The 21,132-nt window shown below is 51.0% G+C and overlaps 7 protein-coding genes across 7 annotated transcripts; 1 reads left to right on the plus strand and 6 right to left on the minus strand.

Annotated features, from left to right (window-relative positions):
• Window positions 1-453: 453 nt before the first annotated feature.
• BO83DRAFT_3352 (UDP-N-acetylglucosaminyltransferase) lies at window positions 454-5,734 on the minus strand. Its single transcript, XM_025528397.1, has 3 exons — window positions 3,832-5,734; window positions 1,169-3,782; window positions 454-1,119 (listed from the first exon to the last, which is right to left on the minus strand). Exons 1-3 carry the CDS (start codon window positions 5,598-5,600, stop codon window positions 490-492), a joined length of 5,013 nt encoding a protein of 1,670 aa, XP_025393174.1. The 5' UTR covers window positions 5,601-5,734; the 3' UTR covers window positions 454-489.
• A 2,190-nt stretch (window positions 5,735-7,924) lies between these two features.
• BO83DRAFT_3360 (uncharacterized protein) lies at window positions 7,925-8,373 on the minus strand. The gene has a single exon (XM_025528431.1). The coding sequence runs from the start codon at window positions 8,339-8,341 to the stop codon at window positions 8,075-8,077; it is 267 nt and encodes an 88-aa protein (XP_025393175.1). The 5' UTR covers window positions 8,342-8,373; the 3' UTR covers window positions 7,925-8,074.
• Window positions 8,374-11,405: 3,032 nt separating this feature from the next.
• Window positions 11,406-12,158, minus strand: BO83DRAFT_384013 (60S ribosomal protein uL11; the record flags this gene model as incomplete). Its single annotated transcript, XM_025532572.1, has 5 exons — window positions 11,406-11,419; window positions 11,475-11,799; window positions 11,867-11,987; window positions 12,061-12,094; window positions 12,155-12,158. 5 exons carry the CDS (start codon window positions 12,156-12,158, stop codon window positions 11,406-11,408), a joined length of 498 nt encoding a protein of 165 aa, XP_025393176.1.
• A 269-nt stretch (window positions 12,159-12,427) lies between these two features.
• Window positions 12,428-15,439, minus strand: sec23 (GTPase-activating protein SEC23). Its single transcript, XM_025530097.1, has 7 exons — window positions 15,170-15,439; window positions 14,983-15,113; window positions 14,624-14,918; window positions 14,085-14,555; window positions 12,931-14,028; window positions 12,682-12,875; window positions 12,428-12,624 (listed from the first exon to the last, which is right to left on the minus strand). Exons 1-7 carry the CDS (start codon window positions 15,260-15,262, stop codon window positions 12,600-12,602), a joined length of 2,307 nt encoding a protein of 768 aa, XP_025393177.1. The 5' UTR covers window positions 15,263-15,439; the 3' UTR covers window positions 12,428-12,599.
• A 458-nt stretch (window positions 15,440-15,897) lies between these two features.
• BO83DRAFT_374002 (DNA primase subunit PRI2) lies at window positions 15,898-17,683 on the minus strand. The gene is made up of 3 exons (XM_025530098.1): window positions 17,455-17,683; window positions 16,852-17,402; window positions 15,898-16,800 (listed from the first exon to the last, which is right to left on the minus strand). The coding sequence occupies exons 1-3, from the start codon at window positions 17,642-17,644 to the stop codon at window positions 16,039-16,041; spliced, it is 1,503 nt and encodes a 500-aa protein (XP_025393178.1). The 5' UTR covers window positions 17,645-17,683; the 3' UTR covers window positions 15,898-16,038.
• A 693-nt stretch (window positions 17,684-18,376) lies between these two features.
• Window positions 18,377-19,692, plus strand: BO83DRAFT_3453 (adenylate kinase ADK2). The gene is made up of 3 exons (XM_025528744.1): window positions 18,377-18,589; window positions 18,695-18,874; window positions 18,940-19,692. The coding sequence occupies exons 2-3, from the start codon at window positions 18,703-18,705 to the stop codon at window positions 19,470-19,472; spliced, it is 705 nt and encodes a 234-aa protein (XP_025393179.1). The 5' UTR covers window positions 18,377-18,589; window positions 18,695-18,702; the 3' UTR covers window positions 19,473-19,692.
• A 25-nt stretch (window positions 19,693-19,717) lies between these two features.
• BO83DRAFT_374004 (thermonuclease family protein) lies at window positions 19,718-20,990 on the minus strand. Its single transcript, XM_025530099.1, has 2 exons — window positions 20,462-20,990; window positions 19,718-20,385 (listed from the first exon to the last, which is right to left on the minus strand). The coding sequence occupies exons 1-2, from the start codon at window positions 20,840-20,842 to the stop codon at window positions 19,936-19,938; spliced, it is 831 nt and encodes a 276-aa protein (XP_025393180.1). The 5' UTR covers window positions 20,843-20,990; the 3' UTR covers window positions 19,718-19,935.
• Window positions 20,991-21,132: the final 142 nt, after the last annotated feature.

Raw genomic sequence — 21,132 nt, forward strand, 5'->3', positions numbered from 1 at the left:
CAACTCTATCATGCATAAGGCTGACTACCTGGACAGCACCTTATCGATCCAATACAGAGAAGTAAATACAATACGGCATATGAATCATATCCAAAGTCACCACTCGCTCTATCAATCGCTACTCCATAATACTCAACCCGACAGGTTCGGGGAGTCCCAGACATCATCGCAACCACAACGCCTACCCAAGATATCAATCACGGTCATAAACCCAAAACAAATGCCCGCCAAGCTGCTGATACACAATCATACAGCCTCCGGGATGTCATCATCATTGATCCATTCCTTAGACACACACACATCCAACGCCAGTATGCAAAAATTCCACGCACACAAGATCAAAATACCCAAAATTGACAGATCAAAAAGGGTCATATGCACAGACATAGACCTACATGCCGAGAATCAAAACAAATAAATATAAATAAACAATCACACCATGTCCAACAAGAAACAAAATCGCTCAAGGGGTATATTCTGATGCGCACATTATAACCAGATATCGCCTTCTTCGCCATTCACCCATCTTTGCCAAACTCGTTCGTAGGCGTCCTCAAGATCTCGAACCCATCGCTTCGTGTCAAATAGCCTGCTGGACCACCGCTCCTCGAACAGCATCCGGCGCAGGTCGGCTAACCTGCCCGTCGCACGTCCCTGTCCTCCAGGCTGGTACTTCAGACTGTGACACAGGCGAATGGCCTTGTCCTCATAGTCTTCGTCCGACATGGCGATCAAATCCGACTGAGCCTCGCGGCCTGCGTCAGACTTCGGCAGAGCACTGCTCAGAATGCTGCTTGCCATACGCGAGCACATCTTGTACTTGTACCGAGGAAGTGTCAAGAGGGGCGTGCCGCTCCACAACACATCGGTTGCTGTTGTATGAGCATTGCATTCAGGCGTGTCGAGGAACAGATCCAGGATCTTTGCTCGCGAGATGTGCGTATTCTTGGGCGCAACGTCGGTAAAGATGATCCTAGATGCCGTTTCTTCCCCAGCCCAGGCAACGGCTGTCTCCCGAAGGTTCTGTTCGCCGAGGTCAGGAAAGCGGAGGAGCCAGAGGACGGCATTAGGAATTCGTGCCAAGATGCGTAGCCATGTGCGGAAAGTCGTGGGTTCAATCTGACAAACTGTTAGTACGGGCTGAATTATTCTCCTATGCTGCACTTACCTTGTACAACTGGTTGAAGTTCCCAAGTATGATGGTGTCATCGCTGAGATTCGGAAACAACTCCTTACGCATGCGCCACCGTCGGGTCTGCTCTTGATCCCAAGCAAGGCGGGGATCTTGAGCATCGGGAGCGCTTTGCCGATGATCACAGCAGAAGAAGGTGTCGCGGGTATAGACAATCTTTTCACCGTACACCCAGTTCTCAAGATCCTCACCGTGGTCTTCCTCCAGTAGCCGGTCCTCCATCCGTACGTTGCGCCGCCCGGGTGAGAGGGTCTCAGGGGGAATAGAAAGTTCATCCGCAAGGATGTAGTCACACCATTCCGCCCCAAGAGTCCCTGCAAAGCCCATGAAAGACATGTGAATTGGAGCGGGCCTAGCAGCAAAGACCTCATTCCGGGCACCGCGGGTGTATCCATTCAGGTTGATGAGGATATGAATTCCGTCTTCAACGATCTGCCTGACAAGTCGATCGACGGGCCATCCACTAGCATCGTGAAAGACTGGTGCTTCTTTCTCGATTTGCTGCCGATGGATCGACTTGTCGCTCACAGTCGTAGCGTAGCAGTATGCTTTTACCCGCGAAGGATTGTGCAATCCAAAGACGGACTGCATCAGATGGGCAAGCGGGTGGTTGTTGAAATCTGATGATACATACCCTACCTTGATGTAAGGGTGCGGAGGGGGAGGCGGAGGGAAAACAGTAGCAGGCAGCCACGGCGAACGCAAGGTGGAACAAGAAATACGAAGCCCATTCCGCTGCGAGATTTGCCGAATTTGCTTCGCCGACAGCGGGCAGGTGAAGGTATGGAAAGGCAGGACTGTCGGTGCATTTGGCGCCGTCAGGCCAGAGGGGAGCTGTGGACGCCGATATTTGGTCAGAGGGTATTCCTTGCCATAAACGTACCGATCCTGATACCACTGCCAGGTAATCGCCCTGATGGCACGCTCCACGATCCTGACAATCCTAGAGCCCTCCCACCGCTGACCTGACCACGACTGCAGAATCTTAGCTAGAGTGCCAAAAGCGACATGGCCGCGCGAACCGGCTGCGGGAGCCAGTTGCGCGCACAACTGCTCGATCACGTTGGAAGTAAGCAAACCACGACCCCAAGCTTCCCCTTCTTTGAGTTGACGGTCGACGATTTCAACAACTCGTTTGATCCAGCCAGTCCCGGTTTCAATGGTGTATGCGTCGCGGATCATACCCTGTTCATCGACATGCCACCGGTCTCGGAATCCATAACCGTTGCCAATGCCACCGCGGCCAACCCAGTTGCACACAGAATTCAGGGCGTTGGCTAGGCCACACACTGCCTCGGCGAATTCAGGATTCACCTTGACGGCACGCTTGTAGTAGACGATAGCATCGTTGACGCGGCCGGCATCTTTGACTGCGTTCGCCAGGTTCGCCAGCGCAATGTCAAAGTTACTATCGCAATGAACAGCTTGTTCGTACATTCGAATAGCCGCTTGCAACTGGCCAATATCCTTGAGAAGGCTTCCGAGATTTGTGTAAAGATGGGCATGTCGCGAATCAAGGTGTAGACCGTAGTTGTAATAAGCGAGAGCCAAAGATATCCCCGTACCGGGCACCACACCAGGTATTTCGGGATGCTGCATCTCTCCGCTTGGACGGGGGAGAACTTTCTTGGGCGCATTGTTTTGGATGCCAGCCAGCAAAATACCAACATTATTTGCGGTGGACGGACTTGGCTGAAGAGAAAGAGAAAGATAATAAAGTGCCAGAATATCGCGAACGCCTGGAGCAGCTCTGGGAACACCGGAGCTAGAGATATTAGACATGCCGTCTTGGTATATCTTAGCTAGAGAGAGCAACGAATTGCTGGTAGTGGAGATGGCGGCCTTTCGTGCCAGACCTTCTGGCACATATTTGATCCCCGGGGGTGTTCCGCAGGGAGCAAAGACCAGCTTTGCGGTCTGCAGAGCATGGTCTGGATACAGGAGAATGGTCTCCTGCTGCCCACGCTGCTCTGGGCCGGGGTAACCGTGATGCGTACCCTGCGTGAAGGCCGAGAATACCTGTTTGATCAGGCTTTGGATCCCATGGCGCCTTCTTCCAGCTGCAATCAGAATCGCATCCTCAAAGGCCACGGCAGCTGCAGCATTGTCGCCCAGAGCATATAGCATGTTTCCCTTGGCGTGGACGAGAGCCAGCATTCTGCCATTATCACAGCCAGGTATGGCGTAGCCGCTGGAACCAAATCCAGCTGACCCAACATCTGCCGAGCCCCGATTTGCGGCAACCGACCTACCAAAGTCGTCATCGTAATCAAAGGACGCTTTCTCGTAGGAACCCAGATCGGACGCACTCGACGCTCTGCTCTCCGCATCGCTCTCGGGTTCACTCGCGTGTTCGTCGGACGTGAAACAATCGCCGTTCTTAGGGGAGCGTATGGAATTCTGTACGAACTCAATGATGTTGACTGCTTCCTTGCCGCGTTGGCTGCTGCACAAAAGACCGATCAGGTGTTCTACCGCTTCAAAGAAACTCGGGCGGAGCTTGACGGCACGAAGCCAATGTTGCAGCGCCTCTTCTCGGCGATCCAGCGCCAGGAGCGTGGCCGCAAGGTTGGATATCGCCTCCACATGCCTGTGCTTGGTTAGACAACTCAGCTACTTACAGACAATAGCATACTCACGTTGCATCTCGAGCGATGATTCTAGTATACCAACGCATGGCCTTATGATAATCCCCAAGCCCATAAGCGAGACAGCCTCCAAGAAGCATGCCATCAATCCACTCCCAACTACTTTCCGCACAGAGATGGGATAACATCTCCAAAGAGGATACAGCATTCGCTGTGATAGAACCCTCGTTCAACGGTGCGGCACCGAAACGAGCCGTTGCCGTTGATGCAGTAAACCGTCCAGTGTGGCGGAGCCGGTCGAGCATCTGTACATCGGTTGCAGCTTGCGGGAACTGAGACAGTGAAGCACGTTCATACCGACGGCCAGTTTGAAAGCTGGCAGTATCGTTCTGGCCTATGTTGCCAATGGTGTTGTTCCTCTGAACATGGTCATACTGGCTCGTAGAGTAGTTATTGTGACGACTCGATTCAAGAGCATTGGTGCTGGAAAAATCCAGACCAGGCTGACGCGGTGGTTTCGGGTATATACTTGGTTTCAAGAATCGCTGACTCTGTCCCTCAGCAGCCGCATTCGAGATACTATTCCGTCGTGCTTGGTGAATCGATGCCAGTAGGTCAACGTAAACACCATGAGCCCATGTCAGCACCTTCTCCTTAAACTCCACATTTGTTGCCTGTGGGCTTGCGGTAGAGCCCAGTTGGGGCCCTTGAGTACTTGGAGGGCCCGACCAAGACGGACCTGTCTCGTGAGCCGGTTGATGCGAGAAGCCAGGGGTAGGATTAGGTTGGCGCGTATGATACGGCAATGTCCGCTGGCCGCTTGAAAGACCAGCAACTTTGTGCTCCGAATGACGTCGAGGAAAGTTGTTTTTCATGGACAACTCAGAGTTGACCATTCCAGCAGGGGCCTGATTCCACGCCAGGCCCGGGTCGGGATGACTTCCCGAGGATATAGCGCCCCGGCTGAAGGCCTGTTGGCCTGCGTCGAATAATTGAAGGGCGGGTGGGTTCGTCGCCTTTGCAAAAGGAGTGGGCGAGTCGAACCGGGCATCTCGAAACGCCGCTGGGCGATACGGAATATACACACCATCAGGCCAATATGGACCGTATGGTCCTGTCCCTGCCGATGCGGTGGGACCGACACAGGGCTGAAGTGTCGCTGGTAGAACCGTGGGAACATAGGCGCCATTGTGCCAATAAAATCGCTGCTGCGAAGGCTGCATTGGAAGTGATTGATTCAGCATGGAGTCCATTCCTGGAACATAGTTCAATGAACGAACCCAGCTGGTGCCATTCACTCCTTGTGTCAACTCTGCTGGGCCTGCATTAGTTCGGCTCGAATCATTTCGATATACCGGCGGGAAATTCAGGTGCTTTCCGGCCGAAGACTGATCCAGATTGGCCTGTTGCCAAGTCTCCATTGGGAATCCTGTATGAGGCGGTATCAGGTGGCCCGAATCGATCGGCGAGACCAAGAGGTGCTTGCTCGCGGGCTGAAGGGTAGTATCCCCTGGTGTGCCATCATACCCAGCCGCCAGTGTCCCGTTCGGTGTTTTCCTTCGTAATGCATGCTCGCCAGCACTCTTCGGACTAGGTACCAGACCCGTGGCATCGGGTACCTCGAGGCGTTGTATAGGATGCGGATATTGCAGCGGAGATCGAGCTACGGACTGGAACGAGCCTTTGCCGAAATCGCTGCGGGGGAGTGACGTGAGAAATGATGTATTGCGGTCGTAAGGTCCATTTGTAGCGTCGGCACCGTGCCGATAAGTAAGGTGGTGCGGCTGGACTGGCGGGAACGGTGCTACTGAGGGCAACATCTTGACCTCAATCAGTGTGAGCACCGTCTTCTTCCGCCGTGATTATATAAATATATGCAAAATCAAGGTCGAAAGTCGGAGAAAGAGGGGAGAAAAGAAAGAAAGAGAGTGAGAGAGAGAGGGGGGGAGAGGGGGAGACCGCGACGGAGACGTATAGGGACTCGGATTGTCGAGTAAAGGGAAAAGCAATGCAGGGATCTCGTCGAGGCGGTTCGGGGCGATCGAATCAGACAGCGATGGTCGACGGGGTTATCAATCTCGATGTATTATCAACAAACATCCTCCTTGAAACGTTTCCTACACCTCATCCTGGGCATGAGCCGGCTCAGTTGACACTCAGCGAAGGCGCCCACCGCTTGACCCTGGGCTCGACATGAACGCTGATTGTGGCCGGCAATGACAGAAGACGCAAGTGCGGGAGCGGCGAAAGTGATGAAGGAGGAGGAAGAGGAGGAAAGGAAATCGAATGGAGGCTGAGTCCGGGGCGAAGATACCATTCACGAAGCCGCTGGATTCCAGAAGATCAAAGAGACACGCAGGCGATCCGCTCCGACAACGCTATTTGCTGCGTGAGAGACAGGTGGGTGAAGAAACGATGCAAGGGAGGGAAAGGGATCGATGAGAGAGAATCACAGCCCTAGTCAGCTTGCTAGAGCGCCCACACTGACGCAGGTGTCCGCACGACGCGATCAACCACTAGGCAATCCTGCGCTTGGCAGAAATGCTGTACTTTGGGGGGTGGTGTGAGTGGAGTGCGAAAGAGGGGGAAAGGGAAAATGGGAAAAAGAGAGTGACCGGCAGGTAGGCTGACCGAGTAAACGGGTGTTTAGTTAAAGGATAGGATAATGGCTAACGCAAGTGTGGTAGGGAAAGAATAGGAAGAATTGGCAAGATGAATAGAGAGGGAGGATTAAAGAGCCCGGGGACCCAGATCTGCCCCGATGTCACGACCGACGAAATCCGAATCAGGGAAACGATAGTGTAGGGGAAAGGTTGAACATGGCACCACTAGCTGATGGCAATCACAACAAACTTAGTGTGTCGGGATGTTTCTCTGTCCTCTTGTCTTTTGATATGGGGAAGAGGAAAAATAAATTAATGATTTTTTGTTTTTCTTTTCCTCTTTTCTTTTTTTTCTTTTCGTGTCTTAGTATTCTCGTCTTTTGACGATCTCTTTTTTCCCTCACGGGATGGGGAAGAGCTGATTGGACCGAAGTACTCCAAACTGTGATGCCTCAGATCCAAGGCACCGCAGGGCTGGCTGTTCAAAGCGGAGAAGATTCAACGGCGGGCGGAGAGGTCAACAATCAACAGGGGAATAATATGAGAAACAGGCGCATGGAAACGCTGATGATTCCCCGAAGAGATTGAGAAGAAAAAAATAGTTGAGTCCGGGGTAGGACTGGCCAAGACCGTGAAGAAAGAAAGAGAGAAACAGAGGTATGCGACCAACGGGAGGGAAAATGAAAGAAAAGGATAAAAAAAATTCGATAAGGAATTCCGATTGAGGTGGAAGAAGATGGAATTGAAGCCTTGAAGGGGAAAAATAAAAAATAAAAAAAATTAAAAAAGGCCAACTACTTTACTTACTTGCACAGAAGATATCCATACGGGCACTGAGCTACTACGAACTAACTCACTAATGTAGCAGACAAAGAGTCATCGACGAGCCAGAGTCTCCATCAAGCGGGACGCGCATCATGACAGAGCGGAGCTTCCTAAACGCAAGCAGTGGGCGGCGGCAGCCTATAGCTCCCGTTTTGTTCTAGGGTGGTTCCTTTTTTGGGGTGGGGGGAGGGCAGCCTGAGTGGGTTCTGAGGATGGACCAGCGGGAGTGGAGCCAATAGGCGCTGGCCTGGACCAGGGTGGAGTGGAGAGGAGGTTACTGAGTTGGGACGCGGGTGGGTTTGGGCGTCCAGGTTGATTACTTGGTGGTGGCTTGGGACCAAATGAGAAGAGAGGAAGGGAGGGGGAAGGGAAATGAAAAGCAGAAAAAAAAATCATGAAATTCACAAGGAAAAGGAAAATAATTCATATATCATGTAGAAATAACGAAGAGAAGAAAAAATAAAATAGAAAGGTACATGCATATAAGTATAAACGTCATAATCTGTGCAAATTGTTTTACTCTGAGCGGATACTACTACGGTGTACTTAACTACCTTACTTATTGATGACCCCTCTGTAGGTACAGTACCAAATTAATGCGGAAAATTTGGTAAGTGGCACAAAGGTATAACACGCGGTGGCTTGAAAGGGTTGTGTTGCCTCAAAACGCAGATATGCGACCGTTCCAAGGGAGAGCAAGAAATCCTCCCAAATCCTCAACCTAAATAATTATAATAACTAAGAATCATTTCTTCCCTTTCCCTCAACCCCCACCTGAAAACCGCGAAACAAGGGAAACACGAACATCCATCACATTTCAGTCCCACCCGAGGATACTACGATCCAACGGCCAGGATGGACCGGCGCTAGCCACTTGGGTGCAGGCAACGAATCCAGGCCTTTCTAACGTCAGTGGACCAGCAGCCATGGCCCCCCCGGTCGCAAGTGGCGCCCGCAGTGGTCAAGCCTTGGGGCCTTGGGGGCCTCTTGGAAGTTGGAGTTTGGGAGGGTTTGTTTGGTGAGCGCGGAAGGGCGATCTGGCACCTTCGGTGGGTTCGAGTGGAGTCCGTCAAGGATTGGCCTGCGAGTTGGCCTTGGATGGGTGGAATGAAATTAGAAAAGGTGGGTTTCATAATTTTGAGATTTAAATGAAAAATCAATCAATAATGTGATTATCTTATAAGTATCATATTACTACTTTGTATATCCGGAGTATATATAGTATATAAAGGAGAGTTTTATTGGTATGTTATATCGATATTGATTACGTAACCCATTCTACTTACAAGCAGTGCCGATTAATATGTAGGGATATTATCTTAGAAGACTTGTCAACTAAGTTAGTAAGTATTAGTCAAATAGGAGAATTTCGCAAGGAAAAGAAGCAAGATTGAATTAGCAGTATCCATCCGATGTACTAGCAAGTAGTAGTAGTAGTAGAAGTCGTATACATCGCCGCGAGGCTGAGACACCTGGCCACAAGCCCAAGGTCAGCATCATTCTGCAGCCCTGGAGGCATCCAGAGGCTGAAAACAAAATCCCAACTTAGACGCATGCCGCGTCCGATCAGGTGGAAAAGATGGCCGAATCAATGCCATAGGATAGATTTCTCAGGTATGTCAATATGTATGAGAAGTATGCACTATGTGGTACAGAGTGCGGTGTTGTTATAAAGGAGATGATTGTCGACGGAATCCTGATAGGCCGCCTTCCCTCTTGTGACAGCAACTGCTGAGCGTTTTCTGTAGTCGCTTTGATCCGTGCCTAAATGTGATTATTAGCCAATCCATATTTCCCCTACACACCATACATCAGAAGTTATCGTAAATATGATTTGAAGATGTCAGATATTCATGTCATTCATCAGGCCTCCCCTTCCCCATTCTGTAACCAACAACATCAACACAACAAACAACAACAACATGCTGCATTATTATTATACTTTCGAAATCCCACCCTTCTCCCCTTTCTCCCCAAATTAATTTTTCCCCCGGGCGTAACTCAAAATCTAGGTCTCGGGAATGGAGGAGGGATCCATGAAACCTGCCTTAGTTTCAAGCCCCCCGTTTCCTGTATCCCATCCACTCAGACAAGACCATTCCAGCCATCGTCTTTGACCACAGATCTAAGTGTTACCGAAGTTTCCAAGTTTTCACCCTTCCCTTCCCCTCTGTGCTATCCCAACGGTACGGTCATCTCCGTCGTCCGTCCAGACTGGACACAGTAATTAGAAAACAATGTAAAAAGCAGATACTTTTTTAGTAAGTAGGAACGGGAATCAACGAGGGGCAGCGGGACCGGGGCCGCCCTGGAAGTCCCAAAAAGATTTAATTTAATTATAATAATAAAAGAAGAGTAGGCTGTGATAATCCATGGGCCATGTCACGAGCGGTCTGGCGATGAGGATCGGCAAACTTTGCTGCGCTGTGGCTCTTCCTGCCTCTCCACTCCCTAGGCGCTTAGAAGAGGGGGGTTTTCTGGTCTGTCTAGAGGATAGTTGTACAGTAAGTAAGTACACTTTGTAGTAGTAGTAGTAGTAGTAGTCTAGACTAACTAGCTAGGAGGAAGGAGAGGAGAGAAAAGGAGGGGGAAAGAGAAATAGAACTGGCCAAAGTCAAAGTTCATTTATCTTCTCCTTCTCGTGGCCGTTGTTTTAATAATATCTAAATCTCTTTCGCTATAGATACTTAGGAGGTATCTCCGTTACTTGCTAGTTAAGTTAGCATTATACATAGCCAAATCCATCCAATTCGTACGGAGGCGGAATCGAACACATCCACCACCCACCCCATCAATCCTCCCGCCATGTTTCACTTCTCCCAAAAGGACACTGCATTCTTACTTCATTCCATCATGCTGAGCTGGCCACAAAAGTAAAAAAAAGGACTGATGATGATCACGGCCTGAACCTGACTGCCTGCCTGGCTGACTCAGCCACGATTGTGAGTCACGAGAAAAAAGATAACTTTTCATTCCATCAACTCAACTAAAGTGGGATGGATGCAGTCTTATGCATGTCGGTGCGCCTGTCTGTGCCTATCACAACAACAACTTGCATTCTGAGTCGCAGTCATCGCCCCTTCTGATGGAGACACTTACTTGCCCCATCGTGGACTACCTCTCTTTTCATTGTCCACTCACTCCCTCACTCATTCATTTGTTCATTCTTTGATCATCTTCTCTTTCTGCCTATGGACGGAGTACCGTTACCCGGGATCGGTTTTCGTTAAAGGAAGGGAGGGGGGGGGGGAGAAGGAGGAGGGCCCAGGCGGCACCTGCAGCTCCGGGCGCGTATCAGGAACGCCGCCAATTGAACCATCCCAGTAGTTAGTGGCACTGTACTTGAAAGTCCCCGGTGAGTGGGGAAAGCTCATGGAATCTTCGGGCTCTCGGTGTGTCCGGGCGCGGCCCCATCCGATTCCCAGCCTACGTAGATAGTTGTTGCTGTTGCTGTTTGGCGACTGTCGATGCTTCACTACAATTTTATGCATGGAGTGGACTATTAGATGGGGCGTAGGTATCCATCCGTCAGGCGCGAGACGGCAATAGTTGTGGCTAGTATGTGCATGGGAGGTGCCGATCGTTCAGTCGGTAGTACTTGTGGATCGATATAATCACGCGGTCTTTATGGGTTTGATGGAATTGCCGAGGCATGGTGGGTATACGAAACTTGAAAGATTGGAAAGGAGTAAATTGCATTGTTTGAATTGATTTGATTGTCTACGATCATCAGACATGTGAACATATCTGGGTCTAAGGGAGTGATTTTGACCGTTAAATGGACCACTGTATCCACAGAAAGAAGCACGAGGCTCCCCTCGAAGATACCGCGGTGAGTAGCAGGTCGGTTTGCTCTTCTTTGCTTAAAATAAGCCTATACCACGTTGTGATATGACAATTCCAGGCCCGAAGGCGGGAAAAGACGGTAAGGGCCAGAGTGTTGCAAAGGTCATCTGGGGTGGGACTCATTATGATCCAGCTTGCATAGATAGCAAGTAAACCATATGTGAGGCGGAAGGAAGAAAAAAGGGGCATCTCAACGGAGACGTCGAGTGAAAACACTTATCGAATTCGAAAGAACAGAAATGGGGAATCTAAAGTCATGTCTCATAAAACATTTTTTTTTTCGAATAAGATGATCATATTCCGTAACTAGCATGCCGGTAAGAAACCACGACCGCCGCGAATTTGAATCATTTACTCGGAGGGGACTGCGAAACAGTTAGTGCCAAAGTCTCGGATAATATGGTATATGGGTTGACATACTGTCGATCTCGCCAGCCTTGACGTCGTCGGAGACGTCCTTGGGGCTGCGGCCATCGACCTGGCAACCGACAGAGAAAGCGGTACCGAGGATCTCAAGGACGGTACCCTTGAGCTCCTTAGCAAGAGAGCGGTGGCGCATCTTGCGGGCGATCTCGATGATCTCGTCCAGAGGGATGGACTTGCTGTGCTTGATGTTCTTCTCCTTCTTGCGGTCACGGGGAGGCTCCTTGAGGGCCTTGATGACCAGGGAAGAGGCGGAGGGAACAACGGAGACCGCGGCCTGACGGTTCTGGATGGTCAGGCGGACGGTGACACGGAGACCCTTCTATAATACCCAAAAAGATGCCGTTAGCACTGTAATCTCCTATGCTAGATCCGGACGCTGCGCTTACCCAGTCACCAGTGTTCTTGGCGATATCTTCACCGATCTTCTTGGGGGACAGACCGAGAGGACCAATCTTGGGAGCCAGAGCAGACTGGGCACCGACCTCACCACCAGTCACTCTCAGGTGGCTGGAAAAAAATCATTAGCACCACCGTCAAGATAATGCGCTGAGTAATAAAATCTCCAGGATATGCAACTTACATGATCTTCACCTCATTGGGGTCGAACTTGGGAGCTGCCCAATGGGAGACATATTAGTTCGCCTATTCGATTTCACCAAGGAGATGATACTTACGCATGGCGAGTGCGAAAGGTCGTCAATCGTCCTTGGAAGGTGTCGGGATGGTTGGTACGAAGAAGGAAAGAAAAATGCTGTTGAGGCCGGAAGGTTATTTAGCTGCCGTTGCGCCTGCGCTAAGCGAGACCCAGAAGCGGTAAGTCTGGTAGGGCTCAACCCATGTCTATCACGTGATAAATAGGGACGATAGTTGTCTTCCCGAAGCGGTAACTACTAACTACAACGTACTAGATACGTAGCACTAAATATCAAAATGATGCTCAATGATCCACTTCTTGATCCACTCATATTACGATATTTTGTTTGTATTCAATTGGTGAATCTAGGTAGTTGCTATATTCCAGGGTAACGAACAAAAATCAATAACCGCTAAAGATACAAACGACCCGAGGACTGGCGCAAACCGCCCCTTGCTCTCGTCATGGCCATTACCTCGTTAAATCTAGCTGGTTCCGGAAACAGCAAGCCTAGGGCACAGGGTTAGCAACGGCTTTGATCTCCGGGTTGAACAAGAAATGACTTACTTCATGAGGTGGTCCATGAAAGTCTGCAACGAGACATCATCAGTGAAGATGGTCTGCGACGTCACACCTCCGCCGTATCCTCCTGTCGTGTGGGTGGTAGATGGGTTCAGCTTGGACAAAAGGAAACGAGCCTGGGAGCCACCAGCATCGCAAACGATGAAACGGGGCAGTGGGAAACGGTCGGAAATCAATTCCTGTGTAGACTAGTTAGCGTGTATCTCGACAAGTTCGATATTCCATGGAACGAACCCTAGCGTCTTCCTTTGGTTGCTCAAGGAGCACCTTCAGGTTCTCGTAGCCCTCCTGATCCTGGTAACCAGCCTTCCTCCATTCCGCGATAGTCTCGCCGTGGAAGATCAGGATGTGGAAGAAAGTGTCCAGAAGAAGGATGTGAGCGGGCTGGATAGAAGCCGAATCCAAGAGCACAGGCTGGCTTCCTTCGTGTTCAAGGGAGTAGGAATCCAAAGTTGGCTGAATCATAACAAGAGAGTCGCCAACATCTTCGTGGTTAAGCACATGCCGGTAGAAAGCAGTCTCGTCAGGCGAGTTGTTGAACACCTGCAAGAACTGGCTTCGGCGCAGATGGAACATAAATTGAGGGTAGAGAGTGAAGTTCTTCTCCAACCGGAAAGACGTCGGGTCATCTTTCCGGTAGTCGGCGAAACGAGAGCAAAGTCTGATGAGCATCCGGTCAACCCATCTGAGCACATCAGGGCCATCGTCAACCTCAGCCTTGAACACAGCGATGCGGGCCATCAACACGGCAGCTGCTTCCTGGTCGAAAGACTGCGCCAGTGTAGGGTCACCGGCAGGACCGCTGAGCGGCCGCGCGACCGTCGTGACGCGAAGGTGGTAGTGACCCGACGAGTGCTGGTAGTATGTGAGGAACTGCATCATTCCTCTTTGAGGGCCTGGTTGCACTGCTGCAGGTCCACCCTGGTTTGCTATTTCGAAGTAGACGCCGTAACTCGAGGCAGGGTCAATTCCACACATCTTCCATGCGCAAGTGTTACCGATACCACATTCCGTTTCGCCGACAGAGCTCGACTTCTTGTTCAGGGAAACAGCATGACCGATAAGACCGGTGACCTTGAGCTCCTTGGTAGTCAGCACCTCAAGAGATGCGTTGAAGCCCATGAGTAGGTTATCGTTGGCATCCTTGTCGAATATCCTAACGAAGGACTGTTTGAATTGTGAGGAGGTGAAGCTGTCTGTGAGAAGAATATGTCCGCCGGTGTAGTTGGCAAGGTTCTTCATCTCCAGCATACCGACCTGATCGAGACAGCCGGCAAAGACATCAACAATATGTCCGTTATTGGCCGCACGCTTAGCCATGTTGTCATAGAACTGGGTACATTATTAATACTGTGAAAGGATCCAAGGGATGTCGGATCAGCACGCACCTTAACGGCCTTCTTGTAATATTTGATGTTATCGCGGTCGATATCGTGGTGTGAACGGATGGGTTCCTTCAGCTCAGGACCGACGACGTGACCGGGACCCTCAGTGGCCGGTCCGCTGGTGAAGACCATAATGCGGCCACCAGCATTCTGGAAGGAGGTCTCGAGCAGACCCACAGCGACGCTGAGAGCAACACCAGTGCATCTAAGAGGTCGCTTGTCGTTGGAAACAGGCCACGGGTCACGTTGGAGCTGTTCAAGCACGTTGGTGATCTGGAACTCGGCCTGCTGAACGGGAAGGAGGAAGCGTGCCGCAGGGCCAAGCGGGGGACGCGCGGGTTGCTGGGGCATGTTCGGGCGAACTCCGGAAGCAAGACCAAGCATCTCCTGGACCTGTTTCGCGGCGTATTCCTTGCTGCCGCGGAACACATAGGACTTGGCGCACTCGGTGTAGCCGAGCTCATGTACTTGTGCCTGTAGTTCACGGTCAACAACGCATCCTAACATGAACCAAATGTAGATAGATGGTTGTATATCCCTACCATTGTACCGTATGTGATCAGACCAACCAACGCATTCACAGGCAGCAATGACAGACTCATGATCAGAGAGTCCTTCAGGGCCTTCAGACTGTCATCGTCCTGGCAGGTATCGACAACATAGACGAAGATAGGGGGAGCAGGGGCGGGGCGTGCCAATTGGTACTCGATTGTCGTGCTCATGGGGTGAAGCTCTGGGGGTATCGTGCTCTCCGTGATATCCTTGTAGTGAGGGGGCAGGGGGTTGCGCATAAGGCAGAAAGGGCATATCCAGATGCGGGCCCGAACATCAACGTTGCTATGCGATGTCAGCCAAGTCGTTCATATTGCCATGCCTGCTAGCAGTTGAGAAGAAGCCATACGCATAAGGATTCAGCACCGCCCGACAAGGCGCCTTGCAAGTGACGGGCTCATATTGTAGCAACGGAGAGTCTGGCTTCTCCTTGAGGGGTGTGTAGACGGCACCGATGGGGACAACAAGGCGGGATGCTTCCTGTCAAAGCATAAGTTAGCAGATATGGGCAGGAGGGTCCCATAGAGCAGACGAACCATGCGAGAACTCGGAAACGTGTTCCAGCTGAGTCTGATGCCATCGCGATCCTCGACATCACTCCATTGGTCCTTCAACGCTTCGTAGTCCATGTTGGCGGCCTGGGGAGGAACGGGATTCCGTTACTGGAAGATAACGAGGGGAGATCTAATCGGGCAGGAACAAAGCCAGAAATAACGAATATAGACAACGCAGACCGGTTTGCAGGGGGTCCCTCCTATATCACAACCCAGTCACAGAATGGGCAACGCCAGCAGCTGTTGTCCGGAGACTATGCGGGGATCAGGAGACTGTTGTGTGAAGCGGCACCTGTTGCCATAAGGCCAGGTTGCAGCATCACTGGTCACTGCGGGCACCCGTACACCGCGCTAGTGCGCTTTAAATACCCGCTCATCTTCCCTCCACAACAGTTTTTCTTTCTTTTTCTTTCCAAATATTCTTCACAACGCCGACTCCTTTCCTTTTCTATGGCAGCTTCCATCCACTCAGTTGGTGATTTTGTCTAAAGTGTCGAGCGAAGAGTAAATTAGACCCGTTGCTGGGCACCTGGCTTTGAAAGGACGTTTTGTTCCTTTTGGATAATCTGGGAATCAGCTGTGGTCACATGCCCTTCTATCAATCACCGTTACTGTAGTAGATATACGCGTAAAAAGAGCACATTGATGTGCGCTTTGAATTGATTGTCTCGGTGCAATTCCGTGCTCTTAAATTTACATAAAAATATCTACCTATAAAATGGGACCAGTCGCATCCTCCCATTTCCAAAAAAAAAAGGCCTGACCCGGAACGCCCGCATGGTGGAATATTCGCAAACTGACAGCCAAAATGCAAGAAAGGAACGTGGCTTCGTGGACCTATCACAATGACGTTAAGCATCCTTGGGTGCCTTTCCCATTTGCTTCAAGAGATAGCTGCGCTTGAAGTAGGTATTGGGGTGCACGATGGTGTCGAGGTCAGTTTGGTTCCATGTACCGTCTTCCTTGACTCTCTTAATATCTGCTTTGTGGGTATGTTCGAAGACCCTGTTGCAAGCGATATGGAACCGCATTTTGTCGACGTCCTCTCGCACTCCACGTAGGACGTCCCTGTCATTGACTCCTGTAGACTGAAGAAGACCGATCAAATTGTCGACAGAGAAGTGGCGGTACGGGCAACCATGGGTCTGTCCAACTCCCGGATTTGAATCACCCAGGATCTTTTGGCAGGAGTACGGAGGGTATCCCCGGCCTCTGCGGTTCTGATCACCACCCACATCGCCGTAAGCGTGGCGGATATTGTACTTGTACCGCGAGTTGAATTCGTCGTCGGTAAGCCCTTTGAAGCCTTGACGCCAAAAAACAATACACTCTTCCAGCGACAATCCAATTCCCTTGAGGAAGAGGGTATATTGCAGTCGTCCGTAATGCTTCAAGTGGTTGTTCTTGCGTAGGTTCATGTGAAGACTGCGCATGCATAGTGGAAAATGCTGAGATAGTCGATCGATGTTGTTCGCAGTAATCGGGGCGCCATCAACAAATCCTTCATTCTCCGTGTACACCGACTCGGCGCTTCCAAAGTTCTTCGAGAGGTGATTGAGAATCGGAGTGAGGCGATCATCTTCATCCAAGCGCGGCAACGCCCGGCTTGTAAGCTAGCAGACGTCAGTGCCGTATATCAGTCTATGTCCACCGTTTTCACATACCTCGAGAGAACGCTCCAATCGAGCCGTAAACTCTGCTATGATCATGCTCAGTTGCTCCCTACCAGGCACATACGCTTTCCCCTTGGACAGGAAAACAGCCCGCTTCTCTACCAACTCCGGGACTTTCTCCCAGTCCACCTTGTACCAGGTCTCATCGTCATTGCGACGTGGATTCGGGGAGGCGGCGAGCAATTGTTCTGCCAGCCTCTGTTTCTCCTCCTCATCCACAGGCTCCCAGTCGAGATTAAGACTTTCGATGAAAGCGCGTCGTTCTCTGGTGTCGTCGCGTTGGAAGCGGAATCTGAAAAGCATGGTTTCCGCTCTCACGAAACGCCGACGAAGTTCCTCTGTGGCCGAAAAAGCGAGACGTAAAATGAAGTGCGAGTAGTGATCTTTCTGGCGTTCATTTTTCAGTCGTTGATCTGCGGCACCGTTGGAGGAAGATGTGTTGGAGGATAGAGGGAGGTATTTTTGGAGGTGAGGTGTGATATGCGCGTCTGTATCTGCCGGCGATTTGTTTCGATAAGAACAGGCTTCGATTTCAGCCAAAACTGTCAAGAATTGTGAGTATATATAGTATGCTGAAACTGTACATTCAAGAACCTTTCAATCGATCAATGGCCCATTGCTCAAATTGTTCGAGGGTGATCTCGTCGGTCGGGGGGATTTCATAGAAGTTTAAGCGATGGGGATAGTCCTGTTGCTTGAAGACCGGAGTCGCGAATTGTTTCTTTTTATGGTCGAGGGTTGCCCTTCTCTTTGGGTCAATTCGGCGAAAATCTTGCCGGATCATCTTGCCTTCCAACAGCGATTTGGACGCTACTGAGGTGTCTGGTCGTTGCTTGATCTGCTGCAGTTCAGCAACACCTACTACTGGATGGCCCATCGCGCGACGGACGCGAAACGCGGGCAAGACGCGCCACGGTCACGTGATACATAACTTAATGTAAAGCTCGATTGGGACACGTCAACACCGTAGTGGTGCAGCAGAGATACCGGGCTAATTGATGGGGTAAAGATTCGAAAGTAAGTGTATGTACTACTGAGCTGCGTCTCAAATGTACCACTTGAAGCAAGCGCTAGCATGATACACGCATGTGGGATACTTGCTGGGCTTCGCCGGTAGTGTCATGACAGGCTCAAAAATGAAGCCAAATGGGTGGAACAGCCAGCATCATCCTCTTTCCATTAGCCAGCTACTAGGTATCTAGTATCTGTATACAGTAGTCCTCTCCTACATACCACAGTCGCTACGCTTGATGGACGGAATCACTGTGAAAATGAAAGCCGAGGCTCACTGTAGAGACACCCTATACTCCGTACTCTACTTCCAAAATTAGCTCGACAACATAGCATGTGAGACAGTAAGCATGGTCTGACCCTCTGCATGGTACTTGTCTTCGTCCGAATTCATAGTTAGCACTGTGGAAGAAACAGTCAAAGTGCAACGCCAAAAGCCGACATTCCCATATGTCGGTAAACGCTCCGATCTCCGCTCACCGATTTCCTAAATGGGCAACCATCTACAAACCCCACGGAAGGGCGTGCTTTCCCCGGCTTGAGATTTGTCGACGTATCAGCTGAGCACCGACCTGGCCCGATAAGCTGCGCAAACTATTATCTTCCTCTACCAGTCCTGCAATCCCTGTCTACACCCTCTCAACCGTTTCCCTGAGCCGCAATGGAGATAATATAGTCTGCCCGCCATTCCTCCACTTTCCCCGAACTAATTGTTGAGGTACCCGCCTTTCGCCCTACCTTCAAATACTTAACGACGGCTGCACCAGAGCACCGAATTGCCTCCAACCCCGAGACTATATTGACAAACCTCATAACTGAATAGCGCGCGAAATGACCGCTACAATCCGGCAGCTCAGAAAAGCAGCCCGAATCATTCTCGTCGGTGCTCCTGGTGTCGGCAAAGGCACGCAAACTGAGCGGCTCCTCACCAGATATCCAGAGCTCGCCTCCATTAGCTCCGGCGACCTTCTGCGCGAGAATGTCCGCAGGAAGACCCCTCTAGGTAAGTGACCTTGAGTTTGTAAGATGCTGGGGAGGCAGGATCTGTCTAACGCTTTCCGCACTCAGGCCTTCAAGCAGAAGCCACAATGCAGTCCGGCAACCTGGTCCCCGATTCGATGATCCTCGATCTCATATCCTCTGAATTCAAATCACGCGGCTGGCTCTCGTCAGCGCCAAGTTCATCAATATCTCCCTCTGCATCTTTCATCTTGGACGGCTTTCCGCGCACCGCGACCCAGGCTTCAAGCCTAGAAACCATCGTTCCCGTGAACTTCGTCGTCCATCTCGTCACACCTCCTTCCGTCATTCTCTCTCGGATCGCGTCGCGCTGGGTACACGAGCCATCCGGGAGGGTTTACAATACCGATTTCAATGCGCCTAAAGTTCCCGGCAAGGATGATGTCACAGGGGAGCCTCTGACTCAGAGAGAAGATGACTCGATCGATACGTGGAAGCAGCGATTGCACAAGTTCGAAGAAACGAGCAAGGCATTGCTAGAACACTACCAGCGTAAGGGCTGTCTATGGCGTGTCGAGGGCGACACAAGCGATGAAATCAGTCCGAAGCTTTTTGCAGAGATTGAGCGGCAGTTTTGCTAGAGTTTCCCCACCTGATGGTTTCCCAACCTCACCCCCCGGTCCTATATACCTTCTTGTACTATATATCGGTTATATTCTGACTCTATGCTTGTTGGCGTCGCATCCCTGCAGTCCTGGAAGGGCAGCAAATGGGGACACTGCTTTTTTGTACCACTTCTTTACTCCCAGACACAGCTGGCATCTTTTCGTGGACGAGTTAAAACCTAATGATTAGTCTAACGATATTAATGAGTGCCGCAATGATTATGGATGACCAGATATTCATCTATATTATCCCAAATATACAACCAAAAGATCAGCTGCGCAATGCAGAGAGACACATAACGACATGGATATCTATCAGTATCAGCCGTATCATCATCAAAACTTAAGCATCATGCAACCACATTCCATATCACAAACGCCCCCATTGCGAATCGAAAGCACCAGCATCAACAAAGAGCAAGTAAAAACCCCACCGGGCCTACTTCTTCCCCTCCCCACCATCCTCCATCCCCGTCCTAGTCTTAAACTCCCTCGGACTCTCCCACGCATCCCTATCCTTCTTAAACCCCTTCCACAGCCCCAACCCCCTCGCCTTCGCCCACCATTCCGCACTCCGATACTTCTTCTCCATTACCTCACCCCCAAACTCCGCCCCAACCTTCGCCTCATACACCGTCGCCAACCCCTTCCTCAACATCTCATACCCGACATCGCGCCTCCGAAACGGAATCGGGAAATCCAGCGCCCGTCGTACAAACACCGTTGCCACTACCCGCTGATACTGGTCCTGTCGGTGCACGTAGATCCGCACACGCCGGCCAGTTAAATACCCCGTTAACCACTCGTGGGCTTCTTTACCGAAGGGTTGCGCGGGGCGTCCGAAATGCGCTTGTTCGGGGGCGTCGACGCCGGCTAGGCGGACGTGGATCTATTCAAAACCCAGTCCTATGTTAGCTACAAACCACTTCCCCTATGGTATACATGTAAATAGTATAAGAGCATACAGTCTGATCCCTCAATTCCTTCCGCGTCGTGGGAACCTTCTTCCAGGGTACCCAACCCCAACCTGCGAGTCTACCACCGGGTGTATGATAGATGCGGAAGTTGTCGCCATCGCCCACGCTGGTTACTTTCCCTAGGAGACTCCGCCGACGGTAATATGCGGGCGTGATGTTGACGGCTGTGGGGAATCGACGGAGGTAGTTCCGGTGCAGGGTGACAGCGCCGAGGATGCCGGTTGTGAGGACTAGTGTTGGGATGAGGGTGCGGAGTTCGGTGTAGGCGCTCCAGTCGAGGAGGTTCTTGGGGTCGTTATTGTTGTCTGTGGTGGTGGGGTGGTCATTGTTGGTGGCTTGCGCGTTGGAAGTCCATGGCGGCCATCGCATGACGGCTCATGCTAAGACTTCTGCTTCCTGGCTTTGATGTGGGGGTTTGCGCGGTGAGGGCGCCGCTTGGAGGTGAGGGTGGGAATTGGGTGTGTAGTTGGTATTGGGGGAATTGGCTTAGGGAGGGAGAGTCTCGGTTTGATGTTTATTCGGGCCGTACGTAGATGAGCTGTTGCCGAGGTGAAAGTTTGGCGGTCAGTGAGCTCCTTTTGTCCCGGTGGCGGAGGAGTGGTGGCTGCATATGGTAGTTATCTACATTTCTAGAATCTAAAATTATTGGTCTTACGAGA

This window comes from Aspergillus eucalypticola (genome assembly GCF_003184535.1).
Source record: "Aspergillus eucalypticola CBS 122712 chromosome Unknown BO83scaffold_1, whole genome shotgun sequence".
NCBI lineage: Eukaryota > Fungi > Ascomycota > Eurotiomycetes > Eurotiales > Aspergillaceae > Aspergillus > Aspergillus eucalypticola.